Here is a 16744-nt window from a genome sequence, read left to right as displayed (position 1 = left end):
GGAATTAATAAAGATCATTTTATCAGGAATACTTTACTATTGGAATTTGTTATTTGATAAGTAATAGTGTTGTCCTTTCTTTAAAAGGCCTCATATAGAAAGTAGTCATGAAAACATTTTATTTTTCAGAAATATACTCAAAGCAATGGACGAAGACCTTTTGGTATTTCTGCCTTAATTGTAGGTTTTGATGATGATGGTATCCCAAGATTATATCAGACTGATCCCTCTGGTACTTACCATGCTTGGAAGGTGAGTCATGAATTTGTTAATGTATTTTAGAATTTGAGTAGGTGCTTTATCACTTTCAGGGACATGACAACAAATTGTGTTGTACTAAAATATTGATGGTAGTATAAACTTTATGTAACAATTTAGCTAGTCAGAAACTATGATGGTTTTTGATGGATAAAGAAACACTTCGGTTTATTAATCACAGGATCTTTACTTTTGAAAAATGTGACAAACCAAAATGTATATAAATGGTAAAGTAAGATAAATACCCAATTTCTTTTCATCATTCATTCCTCCATATTAGTAGGATGCTTGCTTTGAGTAGAAACAGTCTTTTTGTTTTCAGTAAAGAATTAAATGAGCTTTTAAATCTCATGGTGAAATCTTTAATATATCCTCTATTCCAGGAGAGTCAAAGCACCCCAAACTATGAATCTATACTTATGTGTCAGTACATGGCAGTTGTATCCACATAATTCCTGGAACATAGTTTGTTTTCCAGATAAAAGTTGTTACACTTGTTTTAGTACCCAACTGCTAACTTTGTTTAATGGTAAACTCAAATCTAGTACAAAAGTCTAGGGCTTAGGGAAACTAGTGACAGCCTGCAGAAGTGAATTTTTTTATATTCTCATATGTAAGAATAAGACTATATACTATAGAATCTAAGTGATTTTGACTTTATTAAAAGTTTAAACACTCAGGCTTTAAATAATTTTATAAAGAGCTTATTTTACTATTATTAAGGGCCAAATAAATTCATGGGAAATACTGCCTTGGTCTTTAAACCTGTATTAACTAAAGGATTTGATTTTAGCTGACCATACTCATAAGACAGTTATGAGTTAACCAGGCCAGTAAAACAGTGGATTATATTCTTACCACAAAGATCTGAATACTTGTGTTATTAACTGCACATCTTAAAAAGCTATCTGGACAATCTAATTGGTAACCAGAAACTACAAATTTACCTGATGCAAATGCCAGACTTTTTTTCTGCCGGTTAGAAATCTTTTACAGGTACTAGATTTCATATGCCTCCCAAATCTATGCCCTAAACAAAACAAATTATTACACTCAATCTTTCTCTAAATATTTTGAAGTCTGCCATCTTCTGTTTACATTTATCATTACATCCTGACCTTTAATTTCAATACCATAACAATTTCCAAGTTTACATAATTTTCTGTTTTAATTTGGTTGCTCCCTGGGGGTTATACAGAGAAGCATTTTTATTTCATTTCAAGGTCAGTCAGGAAAATTATGGAAATTTTTTTAATTGTTGGGAATTTCATTTATCACTCAGGTCTGAAACTGCTGCTGTGGTGCTGCAAGTCTATGTGGTGGAGGTGGGGAGGGTGTGAACAGCGTGAGCATGTGCACACACACACGTACACCCCGTTATCATCATTTTACTGATTTTACATGTACTTTCTTATAAGATTTTGGTTGAAGGAAGCATTATGCAGCTTAAAAAAATCATCTATAACAAAAAAGTCTTGGAAACTTTAATTTTACATATTTGGTAAGTAAGACTCAGGAGTTAAGCGATTTTTTTTTTTTTAAGTTCACTAGTTAGTAGCAAAACTGGAATTAGAAATCAGAGTCTTCTGCTTGTTAGTTCAGTATTCTGTCCACTACTTCATGCTACTTCCCTAGGCCAAAGGATTCTCTATACATTTTATATAAATTCTGATATTCAGTCTTTAAAGGTGGAGTAAAATCTTCCGGTTTTACTTTTATTTGGGGGGGGGCGCTATGGCACTTTAAACATAAGATCAAGTTTTTCTTCCTTTTTTTTTTTTTTTTTGTTTCTATGTTTTGTTTTTTTACACTGACCTACTATACCACGTAGCCTGACAGGATGGTATAGAGGACTTGAGAACACAGCTCTGGTACCGTGAGATGACAACACTTTGCAGTACTAGGTTGTAGTCTTACAGGGTACACATAGAGGACGTGTGAAATAGATAGTAGAGATTTTTGCTTATTAGAGTAATATGATCTGATTTATATTTTAAAAGTATCTCTCTTATTGAGAACAGATTGTAGGGTAGAAGCAGGCAAACAAGTTAGGGGACTCTTAATAATAATTCAGGCAAGACCAGATTTAGATCAGGGGCAGTGGCCAGTGAAAGGTGGGGATAGATCCAGCCTAGTCTATAAAGGAGGAGAACCCAGAAAGCAATATCCTGGATCCTAAGTGAAAACAGTATTCTAAGAAGAGTTGATCAGCTGAGTCAGTGCCACTGATGGATCAAGTAAGAAGAGGACTGTGAAATGACTGAATCTGGTAACAGGCAAGTCAGTGGTGACTTCCGCAAGGACAGCTTGGATGGAGCAATGGTGAAGAGCTTAGAAGGCCAAGTGTTTTGCTGTTGTAGGTAACACTTTAAAACAGGAACAAAGTTAATATGTTGTATATTTCAGAGCAGTGTTTCTCAAAGTGTATTTCTTTTGATGTTAATAGGTGTAATGTAAACAAGCTCTTTAAAGCTAATTAACTTTGAGAGATATTTTTCTAAAGAAATTTAATAAATGTTCTTACGTTCTGCATCTTCTAAAAGGCATTATAAACATTCTAGAAGCAGTTAAAGTAGTAGTCTCCAAGATTACTTGAATTTGGAACCCTTTTATCATAGATCCTCTCTCCACTCTGTTCTTTGGAAAATATTTTAAAGGCCATTTAACCATCATTTTTAGGAAGTATATTAGGAGGTGCTTTGGGGATCAGCATTTGTTGAAGGGAAGGGAACCAGATTAGGCTGAGGGAAACGTTGGACTGCAGTGCGATCTCAATGAAGGCCTCATCAATCCTGTGGGAAGCCCTGGATCTGGGGTAGCTCTTCAAAGTTGTTCCAAGTTGGGGTGAGGGGACTGGACATTAATAGTTCTTCATCAATCAGTCATTGGACTTGGGCCAACCTAGATAGTACAAGACCGCAGGTGAGGCAGCTCTTGTTAACAAAGGCACCTCTCAAAGAAAGTTAAGAGCTGAGGGCTGTGTGCCATTGGCACTTCCAGCAACTGTAGGAAGTAGGCTGTAGGCTTTCATTTCTGAAGGGGGGTGGGGCAGCATGTCACGGGATCTACTCAAAGGCGTATTCGTGAGTTATTGTTCTTGGCTCCTAACAACAGAGATGCGATGATTCTTCACACAGAAGGATTTATTTTTCCCACATAATGAGAAGGTTGAAGTAGGCAGTTGCTGGTGTTTGTCTCTTTTATTATCTTAGTCTTTTCTCATGCTCTCAAGGCAGTTACTAGACCTCCAGCCAACATGTCTGCATTACAGGCAGCAAGGATTCCTAGAAGTTTCACCCAGTTACTTCCACTTGTATATGCCTTTTGGTAACAGAGGGTAGGACATGACATTTTTCAGCAGGCACATTGCCTAGAGTTCTGTTACAAAGGAAGAATGGATATTGCGGTTGGCAGCTAATATTGTTTGCCACAGAAAATCGTCATTAATCTGGATAGGCAGGCAGGAAAAACACTGCAAACCCATCAGAGTCTGTTGAAGTGAGCTGGAGTGGGTGATCGGGTTGCAGGGAGGGTGGGGGCATGAGTGTGGCAAGAAGCAGCTAGATTTTAGGAAACCAGTCAAATAGGTTAAGAGTTAAAGAATTTTGACGTCAGCAATTGGAAGAGGTGGACAGGAACATCACCAGGAATTTACAAGGTGACTTTTAAAGGCTCAGTGAGATTTTTGGATAAACCACTACCTTGTGTACTTCCTCTCTGGGCAGCAACCCATTAGTTAACCAAAACAAACTAGAAGCTGATAAGCTCCAAAGTCATACCAGGCTGAAGGCTTTACCTTTGATCTTAATGAAATTTCAAGGCCACAAAATCTGATTTAAAATTTCACAGCTATTTATTTTAATCTTCTGAAATATAAAGGTATCAAAAAAGTTCTGTCAAGTAGCAGAACTATATACTCATGTAGTACAAAAGGTGTGTTTTCATACTTACTTCCTAAAAGACTCCTTTGAGAGCTCTTTCCAGTAATCATAATACCTACCAGTTGGAACTGAGACATCCCCCATTTCGTGCCAGAATCCTTCAGTGAAAGGATGGGCCTTTCTGCTGGTTCTTTTCTCTCTCTAGAGACATCACAGCAAGGGGCATGTGGCAGCATGGCATATAGAGTTCAAAGCTTGGATTGGTGATTCCGTCTACTTGGTTTCAAAGCTCAGATCTTCTACTTACCCCCTATATGATCTTGGGCAAGATTACTTAAGCCAGTGGTTCACAATGGGGGTGATTTTGTCCCACCTAAGGGACATTTGGCAATATCTAGAGACACATTTGGTTGTCACAGCTGAGGTCGGGGTGCTGCTGGCATCTAGTGGATAAAGGCTGCTAAACATCCTACAGTACACAGGACAGCCCTCACAAGGGCAGAGCTATCCAGCCCAGGATGCCAACAGTGCTGAGGTTGAGAAGGCTCTTTTAACCCTGTCAACCCTTCATTTCTTCCTCAATGAATTACAGTTAGTAACGTACCTATTTAATTGTTTTTGTGATGGTTAAGATGAGATAGTCCATGTAAAATGCTTAACATAGTGCCTGGCACATTAAGTGCTCTGTTAATATAAATTACTGTTATCATCATCATTATCATTACTAGTACTGGATTTTGAGACCAAATGGAAAGAACATGCCATATACTACCTGTAGTCATGCAGCCAGGAAAATGCATTTACCTCTTCCCTTCATCTAATGAAAATTTCTAAAGAACAAAGAAAAATGGGGAATGGAACAGAAGCAGCCCTTCTTGCTTATAGTCAAAGGATATAATGAATCAGTAATTAGTATACTTATATTCTAAGTTCTAAGAAAATGATGCACAGTCCTATTCACAGAAACAACTTTCTTCTTCACAGTTATGTCCTTGTTTTTTCTTTTCTTCTTTTTGCATCATATTGCAAAGTTATATCTCCTTTCCTCTTCACATCTTTTCGAGTTTCAACTCTTTTAATCTTTTCTGACTACTAAGGACCTGGGAGCCATTAAGGAAATAGAAAGCATTGGCCAGGAAAGCATTGGTATATTTGAAAGTCAGGCATGCCATCACCACAGATTATTCATATAGTAATCAAATGAGCTGTTGAAATGTTTGCTAAATCTTCGAACCTACAATTTTCATTTAGTAATTATGCTAAGAAATATTGGAGTAAACTCTAAACCTCACTTAGTAACCATAAGTTCATTCATATTGCAGTGATATTAATAATTATCTTCTATCTTTCAAGGCAAATGCAATAGGTCGAAGTGCTAAAACTGTCCAAGAATTTCTAGAAAAGAATTACACAGAAGATGCTATAGCAAACGACAGTGAAGCTATCAAATTAGCAATAAGAGCTTTGCTGGAAGTAAGTGATCTAATAAAGCATATACAGAAAAGCATGTTTTTTCCCCTCATTCATTCATTAAAACAGAGACTTTCCTGAAGTAATTCTAAAATTGCACTTGTTTTACATTAGGTTGTCCAATCTGGTGGAAAAAACATTGAACTTGCTATAATAAGGAGAAACCAACCTTTGAAGGTAAGTCATTAACCAAAGAGGAAAAAATATCTGTAGTATAAAGTATTTTGACAAAATTTAATATGTTGTTGACACCTGTGAATCTTCTATTATAAGCCTGAAACATCCATTAGCATCCATTGACACTAAGATGACTTCTGTTTTGTTTCTGTAGCCTAATAGTCACTAATTTGTACATGCTTATTACACAAGCAGTTATCTATTCCTAGCCCTCTGGGAAGACCTAGATGTGCTGAGATCTACATATAGGCCTACCCCATTTAGTATATGTTCTTATAAGTAGGAACCCCTACTGAGTCAGTCCTATATAGGGTCAGTGTAGCATATTCCTTACAGAGATTCATTCCTGGCACCATATAGAGAACAGTTACTCTTCCTGTCTTTACATCTTCTGAAATCAAGATTAGCTTCTAGCCAGTGTCATTCAGCTGCCATTTATATAATTGTTGGCCCTCTAGGCTTCTAACATAATGTTATCCTTCATTATGTCAAAAAACCACCCTTTCTTGATTGCCTACTGGTTTTTATCTATTTTCTCTACTTTTCACTTATGAGTGCCTTGAGCTTATGTAAGACTTGCATTTTAATATCTACTGTGATAATCTTTCCATATTTCTTTATGGCAAGTCTAGCATTATTATTTGTACACCTTTTGTCAGCCATTATGTGTTAAAACTGCTAGACTGCAAAATAAAGTATTCAGAACGCTGTGATAAATTGTTCCAAATATTGTGATAGAGGACTCATTGGCTAAAAAGCATTTGAAATGTGGTTCACTATTGTTCATTAGGTAGAGCTTCACACTGTTTGCTAACTAGCTGTACTTTAGCTGAGAGTGTACAAAAGCACTTGCATGGGAAACTATATGAAAAGTGCGCTAAAAAGGATTATTTTACATATAACTTTTCTTTTGCTTTAAAGAAAATATTTCAAGGGGAAATAATGTTAAAATCAGTGCTGTGTGGAGCAGTGGTTTTTGCTTTTGTTTTTGTTTTCTTGACAGTTTTTTTTGGTTGTTATTGTTGTTTTGACACCAATGGATGGGGATGCAAGGAGAGTGCAGGAGCAAGTTTCAATGAATAAGAGAAATGGAGACAGCGTAGTTGGGTCTGCCTCTGCAAGGCTCCACGTAAATAACCAGGATGCTGAGCACAGAGTATGGAGATAGGAACCGGGTCAGGTTGTCACCCCTGCTGCCAAGGACTCAGGGACAGATGTGCCAACACCACAGGGACACAGAACCACTGAGTCCAGAGTCACCTCTCCAGCCCCATCACATACATAGGTACACACCTGGACAGACACACACACAGATATACATATAGTTTTATTTATGAGTGGTAGAATGGTATGTGTACTGGCAGCAAAGTTACACTATCCTTCCACATGATATTTCACAATAGGCTGTGTAGTGAATAGAGCCTGTGCTTTGGAATTGGATAGATCTGGGTTTAATTTCCAGCAGATACATTTGTTTAACCATATGATCTTGAGCAAGTTGCTCCCAACTTTGATTTTAAATAAAATAAAATTATAACTGTTTTGCTCTCTACTCAGTAGCTGTAAACAAAGCACAGTGTAAATCATCATTTTCCTGCCTTTGGCTAGTCCATGAGCTGATAAAATAGACAAACCTTTTCAAGAATCACACAGTGGGGTAGGGATAGGAGTTCAGTAATGAGTTATTTGCTCATGAATAGAATAAGCCTCGCATAAAAATGTTTTCAGAGTTATCATATATAGGATACGTAATGCAATGTTGCATTTGCCCAGCTTTCTATATTAGCACACGAGAGTGGAAATGTCATAGAGTTCTGGTTTTGCCCATAACTGTTACAAGTATGTTGCTTTTGAACCTTGTGAAATATTTCATTATATATTTGAAGTTATAAAATATAATGTTATAAATAGAACATAAAAATTTATAAAATATAATTGGGTTCCTTCACTTTATAAATATTTAGAAATTATTGCTATAATTGAAATTTGCTTTTTAAATTTTTTTCTCTTTTCAGATGTTTAGTGCCAAAGAAATTGAATTACAAGTAAATGAAACAGGAAAGGAAAAGGAAGAAGCAGAGAAGAAAAAATCAAAGAAGACTGCCTAATTCTTAGGATAAACACTGGGAGCTTTTAATATTTTGTTGTGCTCCTTAGAATTATTTAGTGAAATTTTAAGGAAATAAGTTAATTTGCAACATTACATTCAGTAGTTACATGTTGTTTTGAGAATGCCATATTTGTGGCTGTCTTCAGTCTATTACATGGACAAACATATATTAGTATGAAGATTTTCTTTGAAAAGAGAGTTCAGTAATTGTTGAAAGCAGTCAAGATTTTACATAAGCCTGAGACTATACTTTATAACTTGCCTAGTATGTTACTTTTTTCATACATGCAAATTTAATTAATAAAAATGTTTAATTAAAAATTAATAATTTCGTGCTATTTGAGCATAGACTGTCAGGTAAAGATAGCTATTCCAAAATAAACTGAATATACTATTGACTTGCATTTCTAGATGAATGATAAAAACATCCTTGTGTTGGTGAATTGCTAAAATTTTGTCAGAGCCTTTTTAAAAAATATTTAAATATTTTGTTATATTTATTTTACCTTTGTTATTTTATAAGTTGCAGTACAGTCATCCCTTGGTATCCAAGGGGGATTGGTTCCATGACCCCTTGTGGATACCGAAATATGCAGATGCTCAAGTCCCTTATACAAAATGGCACAGTATTTGCATTAACCTACACACATCCTCTTGTATATTTTTTCTTCCACTTTTATTGAGATATAATTGACATACAGCACTGTATAAGTTTAAGGAGTACAGCATAATGATTTGATTTAGAAACATCATGAAGTGATTATCACAATAAGTTTAGTGAACATCACCTCATGTATATGCAAAATGAAATAAACAGAAAAAAATTCTTTTTCTTGTGGAGAACTCTTAGGATTTGCTCTCTTAACAACTTTCATATATAACATACAGCAGCATGAATGATATTTACCATGTTGTACATTACATCCCTAGTACTTATTTATCTTATGCCTGGAAGTTTGTGCCTTTTGACTGCCTTCATCCAATTGCCCCTTCCTCCAACCTCTGCCTCTGGGAACCACAAATCTGATCTCTTTTTTTTTTAAGAGGAAAGTCATCTTTTTTTTTTTTTAATTTAATTAATTTATTTATTTATGGCTGTGTTGGGTCTTCGTTTCTGTGCGAGGGCTTTCTCTAGTTGTGGCAAGCGGGGGCCACTCTTCATCGCGGTGCGCGGGCCTCTCACTATCGTGGCCTCTCTTGTTGCAGAGCACAGGCTCCAGACGCGCAGCCTCAGTAGTTGTGGCTCACGGGCCCAGTTGCTCCGTGGCATGTGGGATCTTCCCAGACCAGGGTTCGAACCCGTGTCCCCTGCATTGGCAGGCAGATTCTCAACCACTGCGCCACCAGGGAAGCCCTGATCTCTTTTTATATGAGTGAGTTTGTTTTTCTTTCTTTTTTTTTTTAAATTTATTTATTTTATTTTTGGCTGCGTTGGGTCTTTGTTGCTGTGCACAGGCTTTCTCTAGTTGCAGCGAGCGGGGGCTACGCTTCGTCGTGGTGCACGGGCTTCTCATTGCGGTGGCTTCTCTTGTTGTGGAGCATGGGCTCTAGGCGCATGGGCTCAGTAGTTGTGGCTCGTAGGCTCTAGAGCGCAGGCTCAGTAGTTGTGGCACACGGGCTTAGTTGCTCCGCGGCATGTGGGATCTTCCCCGACCAGGGATCGAACCCGTGTCCCCTGCATTGGCAGGCAGATTCTCAACCACTGTGCCAGCAGGGAAGCCCCTGGAAGTTTGTACTTCTTAATCTCTCTCATCTATTTCTTTCCTCCTTGTACCCGCCCTCCCCTCTGACAATCACCTGTTTGTTCTCTGTATTTATAACTCTTTCTGTTTCCTTATTTTTTGTTCATTTGTTTTGTTTTGTAGATTACATATATAAGTAAAATGCAGTATTTGTCTCTTCTGTTTTATTTCACTTAGCATAATACCCTCTGTGTCCATCCATGTTGTTACAAACGGCAGGATTTAATTCTTTTTTATGGCTGAGTAATATTCCATTACACACACACACACACGTGTGTGTATATATTTTCCTTATCCATTCATCTACTGATGGACACTTTGGTTGCTTCCATATCTTAGCTACTGTAAATAATGCTGAAGTGAGCACAGGGGTGCATATATCTTTTCTAATTAGCGTTTTTGTTTTCTTAGGATAAATACCCAGGAGTGGGGAATTCCCTGGCAGTCCAGTGGTTAGGGCTTTCACTCCAGGGGGTCCGGGTTCAATCCCTGGTCAGGGAACTAAGATCCCACAGGCCGTGCAGTGTGGCCAAAAAAGAAACAAAAATACCCAGGAGTGGAATTGCTGAATCATATGGTACTTCAATTTTTAATTTTGTTGAGGAATTTCCATAGTGGCTGAACCAGTTTACATTCCCACCATCAGTACACAGGGTTCTCTTTTCTCCACATTCTCGCCAACACTTGTTATTTGTTGTCTTTTGGATAATAGCCATTTTAACAGGTGTGAGGTGGTATCTCATTGTGGTTTTGATTTGCATTTCCCTGGTGATTGATTAGTGATGTTGAGCATCTTGTCATGTGCCTGTTTTCAATCTGTATGTCTTCCCTAATGTCTTTGGCCCTTGTTGAACATTATAGTGATGGGAAGGCGCCACATAATTGTTGAATATATACTGCATGCAGGATCCCTGAAAGTGGATTCAGACCCTGGTTAAGTCAAAATGGGGGGACCTCCAGGAAGAGAGGGATGTGCTGCTATACCACACATGGCCCTGGGAAGCCTTCTCATGAAGGTGCATTCACCTACTCCTCATCCTCGCTGAACGTTCTTTTCGTGCTAAGTACCAGAAATGAACGATATGGTCCTTGTCTTGAAGACATGTTTCCTATATGGGGGGAAATAGGGACACACCATCCAAATGATATGGTTGTAATTCCACCCCTTATTTTTATTAAACAACCACTCACATGGTGCTTACTACATGCCAGATACTGTTTTGAGTTCTTTACACACATTAACTCACTTAATTCTTACGAGACACAGTGTATAGTTTATGCCCAAAGTGCTGACGCTTATAGTGCTTTACACCACTGCTCTCCATCGAAACGGACACATTTCTCCCAAATCTTCCTCACAAGGCTGTATCATAGGAGGCAGAAGCTTTTATATCTCATTGGTTTTATTCTTCCTGTAACTGGCATGAGAGTCAGATTATTTTTGACTCAATTGCTTTGTTTTTCTTTGGAAATCTAAGGATTGTTTTGGTCATGTTTCGCTGATCTATACAAAGTGATTTTTTATTTAATGTGAAGTTTTAGCCAAAATATATTCAAACATTATTGCTATTTAAAATGTCAGTTTTACCTCTTTTACTGGAAAAATGCAATATGCAAGCACTTTGTGCTTTTCCTCCCTTGTATCCTCAAGGTGAGATGATCACAAACATTTGTTTTTGGGAATCAGCTAAACAACTTCTCTTTCCATCATTAGGTTATCATTAACTATATAGTCTGAAAAAAATCTCTCACTACAGGCAAAGAAATGCTGGATAAGATCTAATATACATAACATATGCCCTTTAAATGCATAACTGAACTCACAAGAAGTAAGGGAAATCCCCAGAGGCCAAAAACAGAAAGGGGTTGAGAATCAGAGAAGGCATTTGAGCAGATGCCGGTGCTGCCCAGGAGAAAGTTGTACTGGCACGATAACCAAACTAAGAATGAGATGATAAAAAGCCCAGAAACACAGCCACCCTCATTGGGATACTTGGGTTATGGCAGCTAGCATTGCATATCAGTGGGTAAAGAATAAGTGCTTCAATAAATGGTGATAGGACAACTGGTTATCCATTTGGAAAGAAAGAAAACGGAACCTCTACTTCACACCATTTTTTAAAAAGTCAGTGTCAGATGAATTAAAGACCCAAACATAAAAGGTAAAACGTTTAGAAGACAATACAGGAAAATATCTTTAAGACTTTGTATCTAAACAAGCTACAAAAAGTGCTAACACATAAGGAAGAGATTGATAATTCAACTCTGAAAATGTAAGCTTCTCTTCATCAAAAGATACCATAATGAAAGTGAAAAGACGGGCCACAAATGGGAGAAGACATCTGTAACATATAACTGATAAAAGGTGCGTGTCTGGAGTTTATATAGGACTGTTGGTTCAAAGGAATAAAAAACACAATGCAACAGAAAAATGGATGGACCATTTAAACAGGCAGTTCACAGAAGAGAACACCTGAATGATTTTCTCTTTATGAGGAGCTTATTAAATAATGCTCTACCACACTAATCCAGGAAACACATATTATAACTATAATGAGACACTACTTCACAGCCATCAAGTTGGCAAAAATTAAAAATGACTGTATAAAATTTTTTTTTAGACTATATAAAATGTTGGTGAGCATTTGGTGCCCAAGAAACTCCTATCTACTGCTATTGGACTTTAGGACACCTGTTGTGGGCAACAAGGTAGAGAGGGGACTTCCCTGGTGGCACAGTGGTTAAGAATCTGCCTGCCAATGCAAGGGACACAGGTTCAAGCCCTGGTCCGGGAAGATCCCACGTGCCGCAGAGCAACTAAGCCCGTGTGTCATAACTAGTGAGCCTGTGCTCTAGAGGCCGCGAGCCACAACTACTGAGCCCACATGCCACAACTACTGAAGCCCGCAAGCCCTAGAGCCCGTGTCCACAGCACGAGAAGCCACCGCAGTGAGAAGCCCGCGCACCGCAACTAGAGAGTAGCCCTCACTTGCCGCGCCTAGAGAAAGCCCGCGCATAGAAATGAAGACCCAACACAGCCAAAAATGAATGAATAAATAAATAAATTAAAAAAAAAAAAAAAACAAGGTAGAGAGATCTAGAAAGTCAAAGAGGCAAGTGTCCTTCAGCCAGTAATTCCACTCTGAGGTATACAGCCTACAGAAACTCTAGTATATGTGCATAAAAACAATCACCTATAAAGGCATTGCTTGTGATAGCAAAAAAAAAAAAAAAATTAGAAGTAACCTAATATTCATCAACAGGAAAATCACTGAATAAATTGTGATTTATTCATACAGTAGCATACCATATAGCAGGGGAAAAGAAGGCACTACAGTTACATGTACACAACAGGTATATGTCTCCAAAACATTGAGCAAAAACTAAAGCCAATTGTGAGAGAGCATACACAAAGGAATGTTTATAGAAAGCTTAAAGACCTACAAAGCTAAATATAGTGTTTAACAGATACAGTGAGGTAAAACTGAAGAAAAGCAAGGGAATAGTTGTTGCAAAAGTCAGGACAGTGAGTACTTCTGTTGGGAGCCGGGGAGAGGAATGCACAAGAAAGGTAAGGCTTTTATAAAGCTGGGTGGTGAGCATGTGCATATTCACTTCATTATTCTCTAAACTGTATATGTCAATTATCTATACTTTATTATGTATCTTACAATTATAAATCCAAAAAACATTCAATGCAGAAAAAGTTTAAGAAAGTTTAAACATGCATACCTTGCCCTCAAGAAGCACACTGCTTAAGAAAACTTAAAAGCATGCATAACTATAATATATTGTGTTGTCTATGTATGTATCCATATGTAGTAAAAATAAAAAGCAAAATCAGGATGGTTGGAAGAGAAGGGAACACACGGGGCTTCAACTGCACTTGACACATTGTATTTCTTTATTTCTTGAATAGTGGATGGTATAAGCGTGGTCATTACAATATTCCCTTGTCTAACAGAGCCAGAGACAGCTTTGCTTCATTACTAAGGTCAGCACTTAATCCTTTCTAAAAGTTTTTTTTCCCTCATTCCTGGTCATCTTGAGGATGATGACCAAGTGAGTGAAGTAATGAAAGACATGACAATCTCACCATCATCTGAAGTGAAGTCATGACTAATTCTCCTAGGAAGCAGATCTGCAGTTTGCACAGTAAGTTTTAAAAGACACTTGGAAGCAAGTAAATTTCTACTTGATCTCTGGAAAAGTATGTGATTGAAATAAATACTCTCCAAGTTTTCAAAAAAACCCACTTAATCTCATATTTCATATTTCCTTAGGGCTCTTCATTCCAAGTATTCCCATGCTTTGTCTTGTTTAATTGAATACATATATAAATATATCTATATGTGTATATATATATTTCATACATTGACATTACTTTAGAAAGAAATTAAGCAGTTACTTTATCATAACTCCATATAAATTTTCATTGGTTATTGAGGGGTCATAAAAATGCCTCATCTAATTAAAAATTATAAGAAGGTTTTTCACTGTATTTTTAATAGAGAGTTATAAAGGTCTACTGTGCTTTACCTATCATAGAGAAAACAGGTCACAAGAATGTTTTCTGTAAGATCTTGATTTCAAGAAGCATACATCAGAAATAAACAACAGAAGAAATGCATGTAACAGTCTCATTTAAAGGAGACTCTTATTTTTAATAACTGATACATTCACGTGGTACACAACTTTTTAAAAAGTTGTATAAATACTCCATCTCATTTTGGTCCCCCAGTAACTAAGTTTTTCTTCTTGAAGGTAACGGATGTTACTAGTATGTTTCTACTGATATTTTCAGTATACTTCTATTGATATTCCATACATATACAAACATGAATGTATCTTTTAATGCAAGTGGTAGCATACTGTACACTGTTCTGCATCTTGATTTTTTCACTTAACATATCTTTGAGGATCTTCCCACGAGAGGATCATTCTTTCCGACGTACAGATGTAAGGTTAAATTCTTAACCAGTCTTCTATTGATGATCATTACTGTTCACGGTGTTCCTACTGCAAATAATGTTGCAATGAATAAACTTTTGTCTGTCATTTCCCATATTTAGAAGTATATTTACAGGATAAATCACTAGAATTAGAATTTCAGGGTGAAAAGTATGTTATACAATTATACAAATTTATGTTTCTCCTAACAGTGAGTGAGTGTCCCTCTTCTATACCTTTCCCATTGTAGTTGCATTGGCTTTGTATGGTATCAACTCAGCTAACCTTGGAACTATTTCCCAGAATTTTCTTTCCTATATGGCTGCAAGTTTCAGTTGGCCACAAGAGAAATTTGTACAGTATTTGAAAGGCAGAAGAGAAGTAGCTCCATGTAGGGCACCAGCAGTGTAGCAGCTCGCAAAGGATGTTGGTTTGCTGGCTCACTTTATCCAGGCCCATAGCTACTCTAGTTCCTCCAGATCCTACCAGATCTCCTCCTTCATATTCTTTGCTAACAGATTCTTTGCATGCAGCTTCATGGCAAAGGACACCAGCTTTTCCTGCAGGTCACCAGCATTGCCAAGGTTGCAGATGGTGAAAGATACATGAGGGCACTGTTTGTCCTCATGGGTTACAGTTTATTCTCACCCTCCCCACTTCACATCCAACTTCCCTTCCTGACTACCAGAATGAGCTGACACCAGAGGCAACAACCTTGCACAGACTTCTCCATCAACTCCCACAATTGTGTGAGGTTTAGTTCCTAGAGGAAGAAAATTGCTTATTTGATACCACAGTGGTTTTGCTTCTCTAATTGAACTCAAACTAATACAACAGTGCTTCAAACTTTTTTGCCAATACATAGGTGAAATCTCAATATATAATTTCATAGCTATTTACTTTGTATTTTTAAAAATTTACCCAAATAATTTTGATTTGCATTTCTCTTATGAATGATGTAGAACATCTTTATGTTTGTTTAAAAGCCTTTTGAATTTTCCTCCCATTGATTGTTCATATCCTTTGCCTAATTCTTCCAATAGGCTTTGGTTATTTCCCACATCAATTTGTAAGAGCATTTACTATATTTGGGAAATTACTTTTTGCTAAAATGTTAAAGCAATGCTAGCTACTATAGTAGATGAGCCCACACAGTTTGCTTCTCTTTTTAAATTTAATTTAATTTAATTTATTTATTTATTTGGCTGTGCTGGGTCTTAGTTGCAGCAAGTGGGATCTTTGTTGCCACGTGGGGGATCTTTAGTTGAGGCATGTGGGATCTAGTTCCCTGGCCAGGGATCGAACCCAAGCCCCCAGCATTAGAAGTGCAGAGCCTTAGCCACTGGACCACCAGGGAATTCCCCAGTTTGTTTCCCAATAACAAATCCCATTGTTGACTGCAATCCTCCAAGCGAAAATCTAGGAACTAAAACAAAAACAAAAACCTAGGAGCCAAGACTCCTCCCATTTTGTGGCTCTGCCATCTTCAACATGCCATTTTCAAACACTCCCAAGACTTGTGTCCATTTAAGCTACCAAATGGGAAAGAATCTGAAGTATCAATTGTGATTAAAAAAAAATACTCAGTATACTAGAAACAGGAGGGAACTTCCTCAACATGATAAGAACCCAAAGCTAACATCATATTCAATGGTGAAAGACAGAAAGCTTTTTCTCTAAAATCAGGAACAAGACAAGGACACCTACTCTCACCACTTCTATTTACCAGTGTATTGGACATTCTAGCCAGAACAATTGAGCAAGAAAAAGAAATAAAAGGCATCCAATATGGAAAGGAAGAAGTAAAATCATCTTTGTTCACTGATGTTTATTAGTTCTAACATTTTTTAAATGGAATCTTTGGAGTAGAAAACAAAGTTGCAGGATAAAAAAAATCAACAAACAAAAATTAGATGCATTTTATACACTAACAATGAACAATCCAAAAAGAAAATTAAGAAATTCCATTTACAACAGCATCAAAAAGAATAAAATTCTTAGGAATAAACTTAACCAAGGAGGCAAAAGACTTGTGCACTGAAAACTGCAAAACATTGCTGGAAGAAATAAAAGAAGACATAAATAAATGGAGAGACACCCTGTTTTCATAGATTGGAAGACTTAATATTGTTAAGATGTCAATACTACCCAAAGCC

At 37.1% G+C, this 16744-nt stretch overlaps 1 protein-coding gene across 1 annotated transcript in view; it reads left to right on the top strand.

Moving 5' to 3' along the window:
• The window catches only part of PSMA8 (proteasome 20S subunit alpha 8), a 30503-nt gene extending 22609 nt beyond the window's left edge, over positions 1-7894 (top strand). The window contains exons 4-7 of the mRNA XM_061169354.1: positions 130-252; positions 5493-5612; positions 5724-5786; positions 7802-7894. Coding sequence (XP_061025337.1) covers positions 130-252; positions 5493-5612; positions 5724-5786; positions 7802-7894 — 399 coding nt within the window. The remainder of the gene's footprint in view (positions 1-129; positions 253-5492; positions 5613-5723; positions 5787-7801) is intronic.
• Positions 7895-16744: the final 8850 nt, after the last annotated feature.

The sequence above is a fragment of the Eubalaena glacialis genome, chromosome 15, assembly GCF_028564815.1.
Source record: "Eubalaena glacialis isolate mEubGla1 chromosome 15, mEubGla1.1.hap2.+ XY, whole genome shotgun sequence".
NCBI classification, from domain to species: Eukaryota; Metazoa; Chordata; class Mammalia; order Artiodactyla; family Balaenidae; genus Eubalaena; species Eubalaena glacialis.
This window is presented reverse-complemented; position numbering and strand designations above follow the sequence as displayed.